This window comes from Oncorhynchus gorbuscha, linkage group LG18 (assembly GCF_021184085.1).
Source record: "Oncorhynchus gorbuscha isolate QuinsamMale2020 ecotype Even-year linkage group LG18, OgorEven_v1.0, whole genome shotgun sequence".
Lineage (NCBI taxonomy): Eukaryota > Metazoa > Chordata > Actinopteri > Salmoniformes > Salmonidae > Oncorhynchus > Oncorhynchus gorbuscha.
Window position 1 is genome coordinate 21,940,023 of NC_060190.1, and position 20,378 is coordinate 21,960,400.

General features: G+C 40.0%; 1 protein-coding gene across 1 annotated transcript; it reads left to right on the forward strand.

Moving 5' to 3' along the window:
* The first annotated feature begins 1,795 nt into the window (after nt 1-1,795).
* Nucleotides 1,796-20,299, forward strand: LOC124002438 (calpain-2 catalytic subunit-like). Its single transcript, XM_046309810.1, has 21 exons — nt 1,796-2,104; nt 2,660-2,729; nt 6,043-6,161; nt 6,393-6,526; nt 6,731-6,899; nt 7,423-7,506; nt 8,935-9,020; nt 9,266-9,334; nt 10,690-10,850; nt 11,424-11,593; nt 12,041-12,052; nt 13,511-13,722; nt 13,879-13,915; nt 14,196-14,261; nt 14,493-14,550; nt 17,517-17,581; nt 17,882-17,950; nt 18,800-18,878; nt 19,320-19,436; nt 20,008-20,066; nt 20,203-20,299. Exons 1-21 carry the CDS (start codon nt 1,868-1,870, stop codon nt 20,224-20,226), a joined length of 2,097 nt encoding a protein of 698 aa, XP_046165766.1. The 5' UTR covers nt 1,796-1,867; the 3' UTR covers nt 20,227-20,299.
* Nucleotides 20,300-20,378: the final 79 nt, after the last annotated feature.

The following is a 20,378-nucleotide window of genomic DNA, read 5'->3' on the forward strand; positions in this document are numbered from 1 at the left end:
TGTAGGTGGATGCTGCAGTATAGGTGGATGCTGCATTATAGGTGGATGCTGCAGTATAGGTGGATGCTGCAGTATAGGTGGATGCTGCAGTGTAGGTGGATGCTGCAGTGTAGGTGGATGCTGCAGTATAGGTGGATGCTGCATTATAGGTGGATGCTGCAGTATAGGTGGATGCTGCAGTATAGGTGGATGCTGCAGTGTACCCAAGTGGCGTCGGGAACAACTGCTTGCACGCTTAACACTCCACTATGTCTCCCTGTCATGGGTTTTGCGCCATCAGTACAGAAACCAACACATCTTGACCACCAAAGTCCATTTAATCTCACAAAGCTGTACTTTTAAAATATCCTCTCCTGTTGTCCTGGTTTCCAGTGGTTTGCAGAAGAGGAAGTCTTCCTTAATTGACCCCCCATAAACGTAATGGACATATACCAGGAGCTGATACCAGGAGCTGTGCCAGGCCCGCCACGCCTGTTGACTCATCCAGCTGTAATGCATATAATTCACTGGCTTGTATGCGAAGCAGTAATTGTTTCAAAACATCTCCTGCCATGTCACTGATATGTTGTGAAACAGTGTTGTTTGATGAAGGCATTGCCTGTGTTAATCTGCAATATTGTAATTATTCGCCTACCTCCTCATGCCTTTTGCACACATTGTATATAGACTCCCCCTTTTTTCTCTACTGTGTTATTGACTTGTTAATTGTTTTACTCCATGTGTAACTCTGTGTTGTCTGTTCACACTGCTATGCTTTATCTTGGCCAGGTCGCAGTTGCAAATGAGAACCTGTTCTCAACTAGCCTACCTGGTTAAATAAAGGTGAAAAAAAAGAAGGAAAAAAAGTTTTTTGGGCCTTTTCCCCCAGCATTGTCCCAGCCATATATATCTGCAGTAGCAGGTAGAATGAAGTCCTCCACAATAGTATGGGGCTTGCCTGTCCTGCCACTCAGTAGCTCAACATATAAGACGCTTCTAGCCCCTTCTTATTAATGGTATCTGTTGTTTTTATACACATCTTACTACTCGAAAGTTGTCTTAATTCTCACTCAAAACACTCCTGTGGCCAATTTTTCAAATTGGCATGTTTTGTTTCTAAATGTCTGTGCAAGAGTGAAGGTTTCATCGAGTTGTGAGATAGTACTTTTGCACATATGACACACTGTGGCTGAGGAAAGGCACTACTCCCAATATAAGTGAACCCCAAATCAATGTAGTTCTCATCATATTTGCGCCTCTTCGACTGACTACATATGGACTGTTAGTGGAATTCCCGCTAGAGAGTAAAGGTTAATGTGATTGGATGTTAATTATATGACTATGCTACCTGTATTTGACATTGTATTGTAATTTCGCTGAACACGAGATGGTCAGATGTCAGTGAAACAAGGCTACTCAGGCAAGAAAAAAACCTCACCCAAATGTATAGCCCCATTGGAAAATATAAATGGACTGTTTGAAAATGTGAAGAATGTTTAAAAATATATATTTTTAATTAAAAAAATATATATTTAAAAAATGTGAATACCTGGCCTAGACTTTTATTAGTTGACCTTGTTAATGGAAAGGCTCGTCGTGTTGGCTACACTACAAAGAACGTTCAATTAATGTCAAATGCCCAATGAATATTAGAGATTTCTGATTTCTAAAATATGTGTTGTTAATGTGCAATTAAAGATGTGAAAATTGTATGGAGATGTTCAAGAGCTCTTTCTTTTTCCCGTAAGAGATGTTGAGAAAACACGCATTAACTTGCGTCTGACAAGCCACGCCTGTAAAAGTTTTGGGCGGAGAGTCACAGCAAAACTTTCCATTAACATCTGTAGATTTTTTGGTGATAACGACGTTGTACAGCATCTCACTGATAATGTCTGGAATGGCGTCTAACCTAGCTAAAAAGCGGGCATTGGCTGCAGGGTTTGGCACTAATGCTAATGCGGTGAAATATCTCAATCAGGATTTTGAAGCGCTTAGGGCGCAATGTTTAAGTCGTGGAGGGCTATTCTCGGATCCAACTTTCCCAGCCGCACCCGAATCTTTGGGCTTTAATGAACTCGGACCAGGCTCGTACAAAACTAGAGCAGTGCAATGGAAAAGGCCAGGAGTAAGTCTATTTTTCCACCCATTAATGTTATATGTTTAAGTTTATTTAGAAAGTTTTATTTTAAACATTATAATATATATATGTATTTCCAATTTCCCATCATATTTGCTCCGTTCATATTGTTGCTCCGTGCGTTTTAAACTACCCGTGCATCATTTGGCCTATAGCCTATTCTGTGATTATTTTCTAAAATATTAAGTAGAGGGGCTTTTGAATCAAGCTCAACTCAACTGCGTCAATAGTCTACTCCTGCTGCTGAGACAAGATTTGTCCAACGGAGGCCAGGATAAAACCACGCTAAGCATTGATTTATGCAGTTTAATGATTCTAGGGAATGCTTGTAAAGAATTTGGAATTTGCGACAGCTTGACAATATTCCATATACTATGTAGATTGTGAATTTCTTAATATATCATTTGAAATTGTTACTTGATTTATCCATATTTCCTTTGCTTTTACATGAGATATCCTAAGCATAGAAAATGCTCTTGGCTTTGTTGTTTGTGTTCTGTTCTTGTAGTTAATGCATGGTTAAATGTGACATAATATCCTCAGGAGTTGTGCTCAAGTCCAGAGTTCATTGTTGGAGGAGCCACCAGAACAGATATCTGTCAAGGAGCTCTAGGTAAGTTATGTCACACTCTTATAGGCTCCACTGCAAAGCAAATTTTATTCGAAAAACTGCCTTTGGAAAAAGCCCCCATTGCATCAAAAGGCGAGTTGAACCAGTACAGTCCCTACACTCATGGCTTAAAACATTTACATTCTTCATGCACTGCATAAGAGCTCTATGGCCTTATTCAGCACTGTTTATTGTAGAGTCCAGTCTTCTGCCAAATAAATAATACAAACCACCTGAAACATATAACTGTGCCTTTTCTAGTATATATTCAGGAAGGGCAATCATCTAAAAGGGATAATAAAGTTTTTTTGGCCTTGAAAAAATGCAGCTGAAATTTGATATCATCCTCATACCACAGAAAGGGGTTTGGCCATTGTTTGTCACTGGTTTAATCAACGGAACCATATGCTTTTAAGGAGACTGTGCCCAAGTGGGAAGTGAAGGCCACACACACACACACACACACACACACACACACACACACACACACACACACACACACACACACACACACACACACACACACACACACACACACACACACACACACACACACACACACACACACACACACACACACACACACACACACACACACACACACACACACGCAAAGTCTGCCTTTCCCTGTTGTAACTAGTTTGCAGAATTGGAGAATATAATTGTTTGTTTTTCACAGGCTGGCTCACCACTTGTGTGCGTGCCTCTGTAAAACCACACCAGAATTCTAGTTTATCTTTTTTCAAAGCTACCACTGTGAAAACGTGCATGCCAGCTAAGCTTTCTTTTTGTAAACTGACAGCTTCAAGGCCAATTTATAATGCTTCTTTTAATCTTGATATGTTCTGAGCGTGTATAACAGACTGTAAGTTGTTTATCTGTTTCAATTTAGTTACCCTGCTGATGTGAAATATTAAGTTAAATTAACGTATATATTTCAAATGTTTTCACTCGCATACAAGCATTTTTTAGACCCGTTTTGATTTTCAAAACAGTGTACACTAGTTACCTTATCAAAACAGAAAATGCATGAATCAATCGCAAATACAATCATTAAAAGAACATGACTTCCTGCAAAAGGATTAACACAACATACATACCTCTTGAGTCAAACTGACAAAACAGAAAGTTAGTCTGTCTTAAAAAAAATCAATATATTTTCTTTGCAGTAACCTATTGATCAAATTGGAAATTCAACTATCAAGGTGCTATATTATGGGCAATTATTGTCCTTTTATGCGTTTTTCACCAAATAAATTGATATACATCAAGTTAAATATTGTTTCGAATCAAAAAGAAAATGGAAAATAGCACATTGTGTGCAGGATATATTAATCGGTATCATCAGAAACCAATTCCATGTATATAATAAGTAGGCTGGTCTACGTATACCTTTGTAGCCTTTCCATCACCAAGCAGACAATCCCCAATAGAAGTAACGAAATAGAAATACAGTGGAGAAACACAACTTATATGATGAATGTATAAGCCTCAACACACACCAAAGAAAAGCGCTGTAATAGAAGGTCACAATGTTGGAAATGACGACTTAGGACTAAACCAAAGTTACTTAGAAATAACCCAACCTTTATTCTCTGCGCCTCTGCATGTCCGCATTGTTGTTCAAATATGGAACTGATGGTGATTTAGAATTTTGTGCACTATTATTTACTGATGATGGCTGGCAACAGGGAACACAATCAGACTTATTTCTCTTCGGATGAAAATGTGAAATGATTTAGAGAACAAAACACTTGACACCTAGTGTCAGTACACGTTATATGTCATAACAGCTGACATAGCGTGTCGTCTGTCGTAATATGGTCACAACAATGTCATGACACATATATTTAGACCTGTTGTGACATATATTGCATTGTTTCATGGCTGGTTATGGCACCAACATAAGAGTGTCAAAACCCACATCACAAGGCAAAACATTCAATTACACCATAGCCTATTTGTCATCAGTATTTATATGTTGTAAACATTTTCTGAAATTGACCATATTGAATTATCATTGTAATTGCGCACACACTGATGTCAAACATGTACCTACCCCAATTCTCTGTTGCTGATGACTGGGATGAATGCAGGAGCAGACTGATGATTGACATAAGGGCATGTAATGTAATAGGCCTATCTGGCTTATATGATTCTGACGGTCATAATGCTTCTTGACAGTGTCTTAAAGTGTATTTTATTAGTCCAAGTAAAGTGACACAGGATGGTCATAGTGCTTCTTGACAGTGTTATAAAGTTTAATAACACAACTTTAAAGAACTCATTACAACAACGACACAGGATTTCAGAAACACATTTTCAATCGAAAGGAAACTTCTTGGCAGGGAAAAAAACACATTTGAATGTAGGTGTCATAACCAGCCATAGAATAACGCCATATATGTCACAGCAGGTGTAAATATAAGGGTCATGACAGTGTTATCACCATATTATCACAGGTTATCACAAGGTATGTCAGCTGTTATGACACCTTATGACATGGTTATGACCGTATCATAATGTGTTATGATGCTAGGTGTCAAGTAAAGTGTTACCAAATTTTGTGTTCACTGATTTGTATTTATTTGTATTTATAGTTGTGCAAAAGGGTGTCTAAGATATGCAATCCAGATACAAAGACAAAAAAAGTGATCAGAAGTTTTTCAAATTAATTTGGCCATTTGATCATTGTTGTTCTGCTACAGTTACGTTTGTCCACAGTTCTGGAGGAAAAAAAATGCTTGCACGCGATTGAGAAAAACGTTATAATATAACTAATATTTTGTTACCTAGTTTTGTTCATTGGATTTCCTCAATTGACTTAACTTGAAAATTGGACTCAATGGCCTATGTCCTCATAACAAACTTTATGATAGGACCCTAGTATACAGAATCGTTTGTCTCCAGTTAATGGTTCGCCTTCCATTGCAAATGTCACAACTGCATTGATAATATAATAGATAACCCAAAATCAACCAGTTACACCACTTAGAACCAGTTATTTTATTGTCAAGTGACTGTTGGCTTTTCGCTTTCTGCTGTTCTCTGGGTGGACACAGATCTGTTTATTGTTCCCTGTCCCCATTGGAAACTACATAACATGAGAGGAGGTTAGCTACAGACATATCCTTCCAGTGTGTTGCCATGTCACAATGCACTCTTGTTTGCATTGGGCAATAGCTTGGTGCACTCACTGCTTGTGGTTAACATCATAATGCAAGTATTCCCCTAAAGTACACAACCGTAATCTATATAAATAATGCAAATAAACCCAAATATACAAACTTAGATTCTGTTCTTTTTTTTTATTTAGGTGACTGTTGGCTTTTAGCTGCCATTGCCTCTTTGACACTCAATGAAGATGTCATGGCTAGAGTGGTCCCCGTTGGACAGAGCTTTGGGGAAAGTTACGCTGGCATTTTTCATTTTCAGGTAAAATAAAAGCGAAAAAAGCAAAATAATGTTAGGCCTCTGTTTGTAATCTATGTGTACTCTGTGTACTCACCCAAAATACAAATAGGTAACTATGTGTACCTTTAACGTAATCAACATATGCTACATGTGTTTAACCATTTAAATCCACAGGTTGAGAATACACCAGGTCTAAACTAAATCTAAATTATGGTACGAAATTGTATGTATTAATTTCTGTCCCCCACACAGTTTTGGCAGTTTGGGGAGTGGGTGGATGTTGTCATTGATGACAGGCTGCCCACAAAAGATGGAGAGCTGCTGTTTGTTCACTCAGCTGAGGGCTCAGAGTTCTGGAGTGCACTGCTGGAGAAGGCCTACGCTAAGTGAGTCTATATATTTGCGCTGCTTTAATGATTAACTGCCGGTGTAGCAGTCAAAAATCTATGCTGACAGAATGCAAATATTGCATGGCAAATGCTAAGAATACAATACTTTCTTTAGGCATTGTAGGGGAAACCATTGTGTGACCTATTTTAAACATGTGTGATTTAGTCTTTTTAATTTCAGTCTTTCTGCCTTGCCCACAGGGTGAATGGCTGCTACGAGGCCCTGTCTGGGGGCTCGACCACTGAGGGCTTTGAGGACTTCACTGGGGGCATTGCAGAGAACTACGACCTGAGGAAACCCCCTCCGAACATGTTCCAGATTATTAAGAAGGCAATTGAGTCAGGGGCTCTGCTTGGCTGCTCCATTGACGTAAGGCTCTCTTTTCTGTCCTTTTCACTCTGTTTATTTTAACAGCACAAATAATTGACCATTAAAATATAGATATTTTAAAAATATCATTAAAATATATGTTTCAAGTTATACTTTTGGATAGTGTGTTGGGTATATAGGTTTACTTGCACAGTGTGTGTGTTTAGAAATGGAAAATCAATGTGTGAAGTACGTTACGAGAGGTAGAGTAGAAAGGCGTAAATGTGTAACATAAACAGATCAATCAATCAAGCAAGTTATGCAGTTATTATTTTTTTAAATTGTTGCAAAGTGCTTAACAATAGTAACCTAGACCTAAGCCAAAATACCTATCAGGGGTGTCAGTGGCAAGGAAAAAGTATCTTGGTAGGAAGTAACCTGGTCAAGTTGAAGTTCAAAATATACTGTATACAGTATTAACATCTAGGTCTTGTGTAACTATTCAGTTCATAGTTCATTCCAAGTTTTTTCTCACACCCCTACAATTCTTTGGTCTAATCCTAGTTTTCCTGTGTTGGTGCAGATAACCAGCGCCGCTGATTCTGAGGCAGTCACACGACAGAAGCTGGTGAAAGGGCATGCCTACTCCCTAACAGGGGCTGTTGAGGTGAGACCCAAAATGAAAGTAGATGATGTACAGTTGAAGTCGGAAGTTTACATACACCTTAGCCAAATGCATTTAAACTCAGTTTTTCACAATTCCTGACATTTAATCCTAGTAAAAATTCCCTGTCTTAGGTCAGGAAGGATCACCACTTTATTTTAAGAATGTGAAACGTCAAAACAATAGTAGAGATAATTATTTCTTTCAGCTTTTATTTCTTTCATCACATTCCCAATGGGTCAGAAGTTTACATACACTCAGTTAGTATTTGGTAGCATTGCCTTTAAATTGTTTAACTTGGGTCAAACGCTTCATGTAGCCACAATGTAGCCACAAGCTTCCCATAAGTTGGGTGAATTTTGGCCCATTCCTCCTGACAGAGCTGGTGTAACTGAGTCAGGTTTGTAGGCCTCCTTGTTCGCACACACTTTTTCAGTTCTGCCCACAAATTTTCTATAGGATTGAGGTCAGGGCTTTGTGATGGCCACTCCAATACTTTGACTTTGTTGTCCTTAAGCCATTTTGCCACAACTTTGGAAGTGTGCCAGGTGTCATTGTCCATTTGGAAGACCCATTTGCGACCAAGCTTTAACTTCCTGACTGATGTCTTGAGATGTTGCTTCAATATATCCACATAATTTTCCCACCCCATGATGCCATCTATTTTCTGAAGGGCACCAGTCCCTCCTGCAGCAAAGTGCCCCCACAACATGATGCTGACACCCCCGTGCTTCACGGTTGGGATGGTGTTCTTCGGCTTGCAAGCCTCCCCCTTTTTCCTCCAAACATAACGATGGTCATTATGGCCAAACAGTTCTATCAGACCAGAAGACATTTCTCCAAAAAGTATGATATTTGTCCCCATATGTATTTGCAAACCGTAGTCTGGCTTTTTTTATGGCGGTTTTGGAGCAGTGGCTTCTTCCTTACTGAGTGGCCTTTCAGGTTATGTTGATATAGGAGTCCTTTTACTGTGGATATATATACTTTTGTACCTGTTTCCTCCAGCATCTTCACAAGGTTCTTTGCTGTTCTTCTGGGATTGATTTGCACTTTTCGCACCAACGTACATTCATCTCTAGGAGACAGAACACGTCTCCTTTCTGAGCGGTATGACGGCTGAGTGGTCCCATGGTGTTTATACTTGCATATTATTGTTTGTACAGATGACTCCATCCTAAGTGTATGTAAACTTCCGACAACTATAGATATGTGAGGTTTTTTAAACATTTTGGTCAAAAAAATTAAGATAAATGATAAATTACTACATTCTTCTAAATATAAACATTCTTGTTATGGCATAAGGGCAACTTAATGTAAAGTGTCACCCAAATGATAATGACTGTGAAGACGCAATCATTCCCCCACCCACATGATCCCAATTGATGGTCCATGAGGGTACTTATGTGTAAGTTGTGCATGTGTTTTTAGGTGACCTATCGTGGCCGTAAGGAGAAGCTGATCAGGATACGTAACCCTTGGGGCCAAGTGGAGTGGACAGGGGCTTGGAGTGACAGGTGTGCCTCTATCAGAACAATAGTAATATAATAATAATAATATATGCCATTTAGCAGACGCTTTTATCCAAAGCGACTTACAGTCATGTGTGCATACATTCTACGTATGGGTGGTCCCGGGAAGCGAACCCACAACCCTGGCGTTACAAGCGCCATGCTCTACCAACTGAGCTACAGCTCAGAGAAATGAAGGTTCCTTGTACCTTATATTAATATGACCTTTCACTGCTTTGCCCTCCTTCCAGCTCCTCAGAGTGGAACTCCGTTGATGATTCAGAGCGCCAGAACGTCAAAGCTGATGATGGAGAATTCTGGTACAACAATTTTAGTTATTTAGAGTTGATAACCTTGTGTCTAATACTAAGAAATATGGGTAACACATTGAGCTACATATCTTATGCCAAGTTACAAACTTTTCAATAATGTGTATTATGAGGTGATTAATACTAGTTTAGATAACCTTGTCCTTTTAATGCTTATTGTTGAAGAGTTTCCAAATAAATCAAGCTGCCAAATTATATTGAGGTTTATGATAAGTTTTGCACATAATGGTTTTGCATTACAAAAATGTTGCCCTTATGTCATGGGCAGGATGTGAACCCTGGTCTCTCACAGGAGAAACCCACAATATTTCCTGTTGGGCCCAGAGTGACATTGATTTTGAAGTCGCTTGCATGCGGGGATACCCCATTACGAGACTATGAGCCGGACTCATGTCCGCTACACTTAGGCCAACATTTCTAGATGTAGCCAAAGCCTTGAACCCTGTTAGTTAAAATGTTCTACCTGTAGTCAAAGCATTAATAAACCTGTTAGGCTAAAATTGCTAGCTGTAGCCTTAAGAGATATGTTATGTTATATGCATTCGCTTAACAGTAACTATTGTGCCAGACAGTGGTGAAAAAAGTACCCAATTGTCATACTTGAGTAAAAGTAAAGATACCTTGATAGAAAATGAATCAAGTTAAAGTGAGTCACCCAGTAAAATACTACTTGAGTAAAAGTCTAAAAGTATTTGGGTTTAAATATACTTAGCCAGGGCACACTCCATCACTCAGACATCATTTACAAACTAAGCATGTGTGTTTAGTGAGTCTACCAGATCAGAGGCAGTAGGGATGACCAGGGAATTTATCTTAGTAAGTGCTTGAATTTGAAAAATTTTCCCATCCTGCTAAGCATTCAAAATGTAATGAGTACTTTTGGATGTCAGGGAAAATGTATGGAGTAAAAAGTACATACTTTTCTTCAGTAATGTAGTGAAGTAAAAGTAAAAAATATATAAGTAGTACAGTACAGATACCCATAAAAGCTACTTAAGTAGTACTTTAAAGTATTTTTCTTAAATACTTTACACCACTGGTACCAGAAGATGTTTTATGTTATAACCAATGAAAGGTGCATTCTGTCATTTCCAGTCAAAAGTGCTGCCGCTGTTTTTGTTTCTAAACTGAAGGGTGGATCGTAGCAAATGTCATTTATTTGTTAGTGTTCCTGTTTTTTTTTCTTCTGTTTTATCTTTTAGTTATGCTTCTTGCTCAAATGTGTTTATAGTACCTAATATGACAATTAAATGAAAGTTACAAAATGCATTTACCTTTAAAGTGGATCTGTCCCCTCTATTAACTGGTATCAGCTAAGTATTCCATCCATTCTTGCCCATGTGCAGGATGTCATTTACAGAGTTCCTGCGGCATTACTCTCGCATAGAGATTTGCACTCTGACCCCAGATACACTAACGGATGACTCTGTGAAGCACTGGAGTGTGTGTAACTATGATGGTAGCTGGAGGAAGGGTTCCACTGCTGGGGGGTGCAGGAACCACGCCTGTGAGTACAATTGCTGAAGTATTCAAAAGTGACCATATTCGTCTCTCTCTACTTTCACATTCACTTAGAGAGCAGAGAACCATTCATTTCAATGGAACCTATTTGATATGCATCAATAGTGCAAAAGCCAGTACAAAAGCTGGAATTATATTGAACTCATAGCAATGTTTACACAGTGTCTTTGTTTACAAAACAACTGCCTGTGTACAGTGCTTGTTCAGTGGTATCAGTGGTAGTTGTTACAAATGCTGTACACAACATTGTATTCAATATTAGCACAACATTCCAACGATATTTGAAAGTAGACTATAAATAGCACTTTGTTTGTGAAATTATATAATGCTATTGTTTGCTATTATTATATAATGCTACCTAAATAAAAATTAATAATGGAATTGTCAGCTAATACTAGCTGGGAATGTCCTTGGTTTGCTGGGTGTACTGTTACTCTGTCTTGTGCTTGTATTCAACCTCATTCAGCTTAACACTCCTCAAACAAAATACTTTCCAAGTAAACTCACACTATTTCATGCTTTAAAAAAGTATATTCCATTACCTCCCTCCCAACTCCAGACACCTTCTGGATGAACCCCCAGTTTGTGATCAGGCTGGATGAGGAGGACGATGACCCTGATGATAACGAGGTGGGCTGCAGCTTCGTGGTGGGCCTGATCCAGAAGAACCGGCGCCGGCTGAGGAAAGTAGGCGAAGACATGCACACCATTGGCTTTGCCATCTATGAGGTGAGAAAGGTCTTTCTCAACCCCCTGCGGTGTGGCTTGAGGAAGGGGGGTAGGTTGTAGTGGGCAAAGCAGTTTCACTAAAAGTTCCACATACTCCATACTCCTCGTACAAGTTGAACTAGATAGTGTTCAAGGTGTTTAAATCACAATAAAAGGCGTCTGACATGCTCTGTTGGCATTAGCAAATGCATTTAAATGCTTTGTTTTGTTTTTGGCATTTATATATTTGAATGTATATATTTGGATAACTGTTTATTTCGATGCTGTAATTTTTTAACTGACTGAAAATATCTGTTATTAATTCAGGATTTCATTGTCATTATGAGATGATACTAAGACTTATCAGAAGTTTTATAATGATTATAACTGCATCACAATAACAGATATTGGCAGAAAACAAATTTGTTGATATGAGGTGAAAATATAGTGATTTTTCTTTTGTTTCAGGTTCCATCACAGGTGAGGGATTAAAGAGACCATGCAGTGTGTAAGGACCAATAGTCAACAAAGGTCTGCTACATATGTTTACATATGTTACAGTTATTTCCTTTAATTGTATTCCGTACCAGGGATTGGAACTGGTTCAGGGAACAGAACCAAAATCTGGAAAATAATTGTAAAAAATTTAGGAACAGAACCAGAACCGAGAATGAAAGTGATCTCTACTGTTCTGGAACAGAACTGTTATTTTAAAAACATGGGAACCGGTTAATAACGTTATTTTACGTTCCAGGCATTTTTTTCCAGTCCCACAAAAAATTTCAAGCCCTCACTGTCACTCAGAAACGTATATTCCAGTGTCTGCTTGCCAGCTGAAAATCTTTGCCAGTGTGTGTGTAGGCTTCCTGCCCCTCCCCCTCTATCCGAAGCATGCATAGTCTACTGTAAGCTACTGAATTTACAGGCATGATTCCGAAATTAGGGAGAGAGATTTTTTATTCGAGAACAATAGATTTACTTTTTCAATGCAAGTTAAGGAAACTACAGTTATCATGTTTCCCATTGGATTTATTAACTACAAAAAGGTAAGATGTGTTTTTATTTGAATTCTAGTGCCACTCTGCATACACTTTGGGGTGGCAGGTAGCCTAGTGGTTAGAGCGTTGGACTTGTAACCGAAAGGTTGCAAGATCGAATCCCAGAGCTGACAAGGTAACAACAAGGCAGTTAACCCACTGAACAAGGCAGTTAACCCACTGTTCCTAGACTGTCAATGAAAATAAGAATTTATTCTTAACTGACTTGCCTAGTTAAATGAAGGTAAAAAAAAAGAATACGGTTGTTCGCTAGCTCTGGTCTAGCCCTTGAAAACTCTAGGTGGCATTATGTGTAATGTGATGGAACTGAGAATTATGATCAAGCTCTGGTAAAATGTTAGTTAAGCCAACTCTCTGAAGTACAAAGACATTCAAAGTTCCTTCATATAAGCTGCTCCTCCGTAGGTAAAGTTTTGTAGGCCTAATTCAGATAATGCACGTTATAATAACAAGATGCCCAGCGCTTCATGCCTAGCACTCTCCTCACCCGCATCATTTCTGTCGCATGTCGCACCCTGCGTTAGTTACACTTGCCTGTCCAATGCATCTACATAGCTTGCCCGCTCCATAGCGAGCTGCTCTATCCATTGGTAAAATTATGTAATGTCGAGCTAAATGTAAAAAATATGCTGATTTCAGAGGTTGAAAAGGGAACAATATAAATTGCTTTTTGGTTCAAACCGGTTTAGAATTTTATTTTGCTTTTCGGAACAGTGGAACGGGATGAAAAAAATATTGGTTCTGTTCAGAATGAAACAATTAGAAAATAATTTTGGTTCCAACCCCTGTTTCTTTAAATAACCTTTAGGAATGCCTTTTGTTTGTTTGTTTCTTAAAACACACCCTGCATCTTTCCCTGATTGGTTCGTTCTCCTGTCAGTTTCATGGTCAGAGGGAGGTACACCTGGACAAGAATTATTTCCTGACACATGCTCAAAAGGCCCGGTCTGAGACCTTCGTCAACCTTCGGGAGGTTAGCACCCGCTTCAAAATGCCCCCCGGGGAGTACCTCATTGTGCCCTCCACCTTCGAGCCCCACCTAAATGGTGACTTCTGCATCCGTGTTTTCTCAGAGAAGCAGACTGAGACTCGGTAATGCTCTCACCTTTGCTCAGGTTTCATACATTTTCAGGGCCAAGTGATAAAATGACTCCTGCACACACAATGACCTCTGACATACAGTATAATGTGTTGGTAGTCTGACTTGTTACTGCCTGATGTCAACTTTTTGTATGTTGTGCTATTTAGACCATGCGACGATCCTGTCAAGGCAGATTTAGATGACGTGAGTAGTGCACAGAATGTTTCGGTTTCACTTTATTTTATGCTATTGTTCCCTCTAGTATTTACTAGGAAATTGGGTAGTAACAATGCTTAAGGTACTTTCTGATACTTAAGACAATTGATAACTAACCGTGCCTAATAGTCCTTGTTTAGAAGAATCCCAAAGAAACAAACATGTGATTACAACTCAGGTTTCTTGGTTTATTGTGAGTATTGCTCTCATATCTTTACATGTATAAACATTCTAATTATGTTCTAAAATCAACTATTTTATTTTTTAGGAGACTGTATCTGATGCTGAAGTCGACGCAGGATTTAGAGGCTTGTTTACAAAGCTTGCAGGAGATGTACATTCATTTTTACACATCATTCTTTTGACACTTTTATCAGTGCATTACAACCTCCTAACCACCTCATCCACTTACAAAGGATGTTAAAGAGGGTGAACCTAAACATCATTAATCTGGAAAAGGATTCTCTTTGCGGTTCTTGGGAGTTCTGATTTCTTTAGTATTCAATTCAAAATTGTGTAAAAAAAAAAACATTTTGTATTTTAAATGTATTGTTTATTTATTCAGGACATGGAGATCTCTGCAGCAGAGCTGAAAACCATCATGAATAAGATTGTCTCCAAACGTAAGTAAAAGTTTTATTTTGTGGATCTGAGGCAGATGTGAATCAAATCAAATCAAAGTTGATTTGTCACGTGCGCCGAACAAAACAGGTGTAGATCTTACAGTGAAATGCTTACTTACAGTTTCTAACCAATAGTGTGAAAAGTAGGTGTGTGTGTGTGTGTGTGTGTGTGTGTGTGTGTGTGTGTGTGTGTGTGTGTGTGTGTGTGTGTGTGTGTGTGTGTGTGTGTGTGTGTGTGTGTGTGTGTGTGTGTGTGTGTGTGTGTGTGTGTGTGTGTGTGTGTGTGTGTGTGTGTGTGTGTGTGTGTGTGTGTAGGTAAGTAAAGAAATAAAACAACAGTAAAAAGACATTTGAAAATAACAGTAGCAAGGCTATATACAGACATCGGTTAGTCAGGCTTATTGAGGTAGTATGTACATGTGGGTATGGTTAAAGTGACTATGCATATATGATGAACAGAGAGTAGCAGTAGCGTAAAAAGAGGGGTTGGTGGGTGGTGGGTGGTGGGACACAATGTAGATAGCCCGGTTAGCCAATGTGCGGGTGCACTGGTTGGTCGGGCCAATTGAGGTAGTATGTACATGAATGTATAATTAAAGTGACTATGCATATAAGATAAACAGAGAGTAGCAGCAGTGTAAAAGAGGGGTTGGGGGGGACACAGTGCAAATACTCCGGCTAACCATTTGGTTACCTGTGCAGGAGTCTTATGGCTTGGGGGTAAACACTGTTGAGAAGCCTTTTTGTCCTAGACTTGGCACTCCAGTACCGCTTGCCATGCGGTAGTAGATAGAACAGTCTATGGTGTAGAGGTCCTGGATGGCAGGCAGCTTTGCCCTAGTGATGTACTGGGCCGTACGCAATGACCTCTGAAGTGCCTTGTGGTTCGGAGGCCGAGCAATTGCCATACCAGGCAGTGATGCAACCGGTCAGGATGCTCTCGATGTTGCAGCTGTAGAACCTTTTGAGGATCTCAGGACCCAGGCCAAATCTTTTTAGTTGCCTGAGGGGAAAAGGCTTTGTCGTGCCCTCTTCACGACTGTCTTGGTGTGTTTGGACCATTCTAGTTTGTTGTTGATGTGGACACCAAGGAACTTGAAGGTCTCAACCTGCTCCACTACAGCCCCGTTGATGAGAATGGGGGCGTGCTCGATGCTCCTTTTCCTGTAGTCCACAATCATCTCCTTAGTCTTGGTTACGTTGAGGGATAGGTTGTTATTCTGGCACCACCCGGCCAGGTCTCTGACATCTTCCCTATAGGCTGTATCGTCGGTGACCAGGCCTACCACTGTTGTGTCGTCTGCAAACTTAATGATGGTGTTGGAGTCGTGCCTGGCCATGCAGTCGTGGGTGAACTGGGAGGACAGGGACTGAGCATGCACTCCTGGGGAGCTCCAATGCTGAGGATCAGCATGGCAGATGTGTTGCTACCTACCCTCACCACCTGGGGGCGGCCTGTCAGAAAGTCCAGGATCCAGTTGCAGAGGGAGGTGTTTAGTCCCAGGTTCCTTAGCTTAGTGATGAGCTTTGAAGGTTCTATGGTGTTGAACGCTGAGTTGTAGTTAATGAATAGCATTCTCACATAGATGTTCCTTTTGTCCAGGTGGGAAAGGGCAGTGTGGAGTGCAATGGAGATTGCATCATCTGTGGATCTGTTTGGGCGGTATGCAAATTGGAGTGGGTCTAGTGTTTCTGGGATAATGGTGTTGATGTGAGCCATGAACAGCCTTTCAAAGCGCTTCATGGCTACAGACGTGAGTGTTATGGGTCTGTAGTCAGTTAGGCAGGTTGCCTTTGTGTTCTTGGGCACAGGGACTATGGTGGTCTGCTTGAAACATGTTGGTATTACAGACTCAATCAGGGACATGTTGAAAATGTCAGTGAAGACACCAGCCAGTTGGTCAGCACATGCCCGGAGCACACGTCCTGGTAATCCGTCTGGCCCCGCAGCCTAGTGTATGTTGATCTGTTTAAAGGTCTTACTCAGGTCGGCTACGGAGAGCATGATCACACAGTCGTCCGGAACAGCTGATGCTCTCATGCATGCCCCAGTGTTGCTTGCCTTGAAACAAGCATAGAATTGTTTTAGTTCGTCTGATAGGCTCGTGTCACTGGGCAGCTCGCGGCTGTGCTTCCCTTTGTAGTCTGTATTAATTCGCAAGCCTTGCCACATCCGACTAGCGTTTGAGACGGTGTAATATGATTCAATCTTAGCCATGTATTGACGCTTTGCCTGTTTGATGGTTAGTTGCAGGGCATAGCAGGATTTCTTGTAAGCTTCCGGGTTAGAGTCCCGCACCTTGAAATTGGCAGCTCTACCCTTTAGCTCAGTGCAAATGTTGCCTGTAAACCAGGCAACAGTGTTGGATACGCAGTGCTGGATAGCCCATTGTACAAGTGATTTCAACCACCCTAAGATCTAGTCAACTGTTGCTCACTCCGGTTACACAGTTGACTTGAGTGACAAGGTGTTGCTGGGACCATTGGATTGTCCAAGGATTGCTGTTCAGGGTTAGTCTCTGTTACTCCTACTACTTACATAGCACACAGCTTCAGATGGACCTGAAGGCTATTCCAGAAAGATAAATAAAGCAAATGCAAGCTTTTATTATGTAGGTTACACTCATTGATGCCCTAGTACAAATGTATCAGTGCAACAAACAACTAGCAAATTCATCCACATTTTATCTGTCACTGTGTCACATGTTGGAATAGTGACATGATTCTTGGAAGAGGTAGGACATTTGATTTGATTAGTTGAGAACTTGTGAATGTAGCCACAAATTCAGGATAGAGTTGAGTTATCCTTTTTTTGTGGATGATTCGTTGCCATCGTTTCAGCTCTCTCTGGCGCAGAACATTCTATCTAGAGCAGCGTTGATTCAAGATCTGACAAATTTGCTGGCTAACTCATTAATCTCCCTTTTCTGGAACATCCCTCAATAGTCCTTTTTATTGTTTTCCAGGAACTGACATCAAAACAGACGGCTTCAGTCTTGAAACCTGTAGAATCATGGTCAACCTCATGGATGTATCCTTTCTTTCTGTCAGTATTCCCAGACTAAATGTGGTTTCCATATGTTTGATGTGTTTGATACCGTTCAATTGATTAAATTCCAGCCATTACAATGAGCCCGTCCTCCTATAGCTCCTCCCACCAGCCTCCTCTGTTCTATACTATAGTATGTCAATCTCTTAACTTATATCACATTAAGTAAAGCAGTGTTTTCATCTGCTGGCCAGTGGTACACATTTGCTTAAGTTCCATGTTCAACCAATTATATGATATGGTGTGCTCGTACTGAAAGTTTGAATCTTAACTCTACAGTAGGACAGTGGGAATGGAAAATTGGGCCTTGGGGAATTCGCTACTCTGTGGAAGAAAGTGCAGAAATACCTGGTAAGATATGTGTCGAGAAGGGTTTGAATTTCTACCCCAAAGTGGGTGCCCTGATTGCAATTTTCTATTGGTAGTTCCCAGCAATTTCTCCAACAGGTGTCACAGGTATGACATGACATGCTCAACCAAAAACAATGATGAGATGCATATCTGAGATTAGTTACACAAAGAAAAGGGGAGGGTCTTGACCCCTGTAATACTCTCATATTTATTACAAATAGATGGTCATCGTTTCGGCGGTAGGTAGCCGAGCGGTTAGAAAGGCGTGCCAGCAACTGTAGGGTTGTCAGTTCCAATCCCAGGTCTGATGGAAGAAATTTGTTGGGAAGTGAGTTGGCAACCCGAAGGTATCCTAATGCCAATGTGTGCCCTTGGGCAAGGCACTTAAAAACAACAGCTACCTGGGCACCCCGTGTGGCATCTCCACCTGTATGTGAGTGAATGTGTGCTCTCGGAGGGGTTGGGTTTTAAGCAGAAGTCACATTTTGGACCTTGTGTTCAATTGACCAATAAAGTGATCTTAATCTAATCGACATAGTACAGATATATATGTCGGAATAGATTTAACATAAGGTCTCATATTTTAAACACTAGAACATAAGACACTCAACATTTACAACAAAACTAAAAGATAAACAAACCAACTAAATACTACTTAGAAATAATGCACAATGTATACAATCACACATTACATTTAAGTTGGAAATAGTGGATGTAGTACTTACCCATGCTGATAATGTGGAGCATGCTATGTTTTACCTGGCAGCAGTGCAGAAGACGTCATTGTTATTATGAGCATATATAACCAAAAAAAGATTTAATTGGGTAACGTGCCGTTTGTTCCTACAGGGTATCTATAAGAAGAATGACATGGACAATTCAGGCACCATGAGTACTCCAGAGATGCGTATGGCCCTGAAAGAAGCAGGCGAGTCTCTTGGCATTTTCTGATCCTGTGACTACTTTTTAATTGAGCCTATCTTTTTGACTTCCTTGGAGATGTCGCTGATCTGACAAATATGGGTTGGTGAAAGTGTTCACGTTTAAGTAGAAGTAGATAGGCGAAGGACAACTATCAATGGTATTGCAATGAGGCACCCGATTTGGAAAAGGACTGGTGCTCGTAACCATAGAGTTCAAATTCCAGAAATTGAGCCGTTGAGCAAGGCCTAAGCTGATTGGTCTTAGAAGTGAATAATGTATGTGCATAACAGACTAAAAACCCATTGAAGCAGTTTGGAGTAAGGGGAATTGAGCTGAACTGAAGGTGTTTGCAACAGAAAGAAACTCTTAGGTACACAGGCTGTCATTGCACTCAATGCTTCACTGCTCAGTTTCTAACAAGGAAACGCTTCTTTTCCTTCCTCAGGCTTCACTTTGAACAATGGCATTTATCAGATCCTCGTGGCTCGCTACGCTGAGCCAGACATGACCATCGACTTTGATAACTTTGTGGCCTGCCTTATGCGTCTGGATATGATGTTCAGTGAGTATAGTTGGATTTCTCAAAATCCCAAACCATAAAGATGTCCTGTTGTTCATCATTTCAGTTAATAATATAGCCATTTATTCTTGAGGGATTTAATTACAGTTGCTTTATTTATTATTATTATTTTTTACCTTTATTTTACTAGGCAAGTCAGTTAAGAACAAATTCTTATTTTCAATGATGGCCTAGGAACAGGCCGCCAGTGCCTGGTCAGGGGCAGAACGACAGATTTGTACCTTGTCAGCTCGGGGATTCGAACTTGCAACCTTTCGGTTACTAGTCCAACGCTCTAACCACTAGGCTACCCTGCCGCCCCGTATCATAACCCAAAGCCTGTAGTTTCACTCCAAACAATGTAGTTTGTTCTCTTCCAGACTAAGTGGCTGTTTGGGCAGAAACACAAACTTCAGTTTGTGGTCATTTTAAAACTAATGAAGAAACAGTGTTTAAAAACATTTCAATTATATAAAATCTAGCTTGTCTAACACCAGGCACTGATTTCATAGTTTGAGCTGTAACCTGTGTGTTTTTTACTGTAAACAATGGATAACTACTCTATTTTATACAGGAGTCTTTATGAAGATTGATGCTCATGACAGTGGCTCCATTGAGCTCAACTTCCATCAGGTCAGTGAATGAATTATTCAAAGAAACAAGGATGGCTGCTCAGACTTGGATATGATGGATATGGTACTGCAGATAGCTTGGATTCACATCACAGGTAGGCCTAATGCAATATGATGGTCTGTTCTTTTTGTTACAGTGGCTAACATTTACGATGATCTAGAAGACCCCTGTTCATTCCGAAGAAAAATGTGCAAGTTAAAAAAACAAGTATTAAATTCATTATTTAATGGATTTAAAAAAATATTTTTACGTCACATTTTTTATGTATTTTATTCACTGCTGCATGGTATTGTGTATTTGGTTAGACATTAC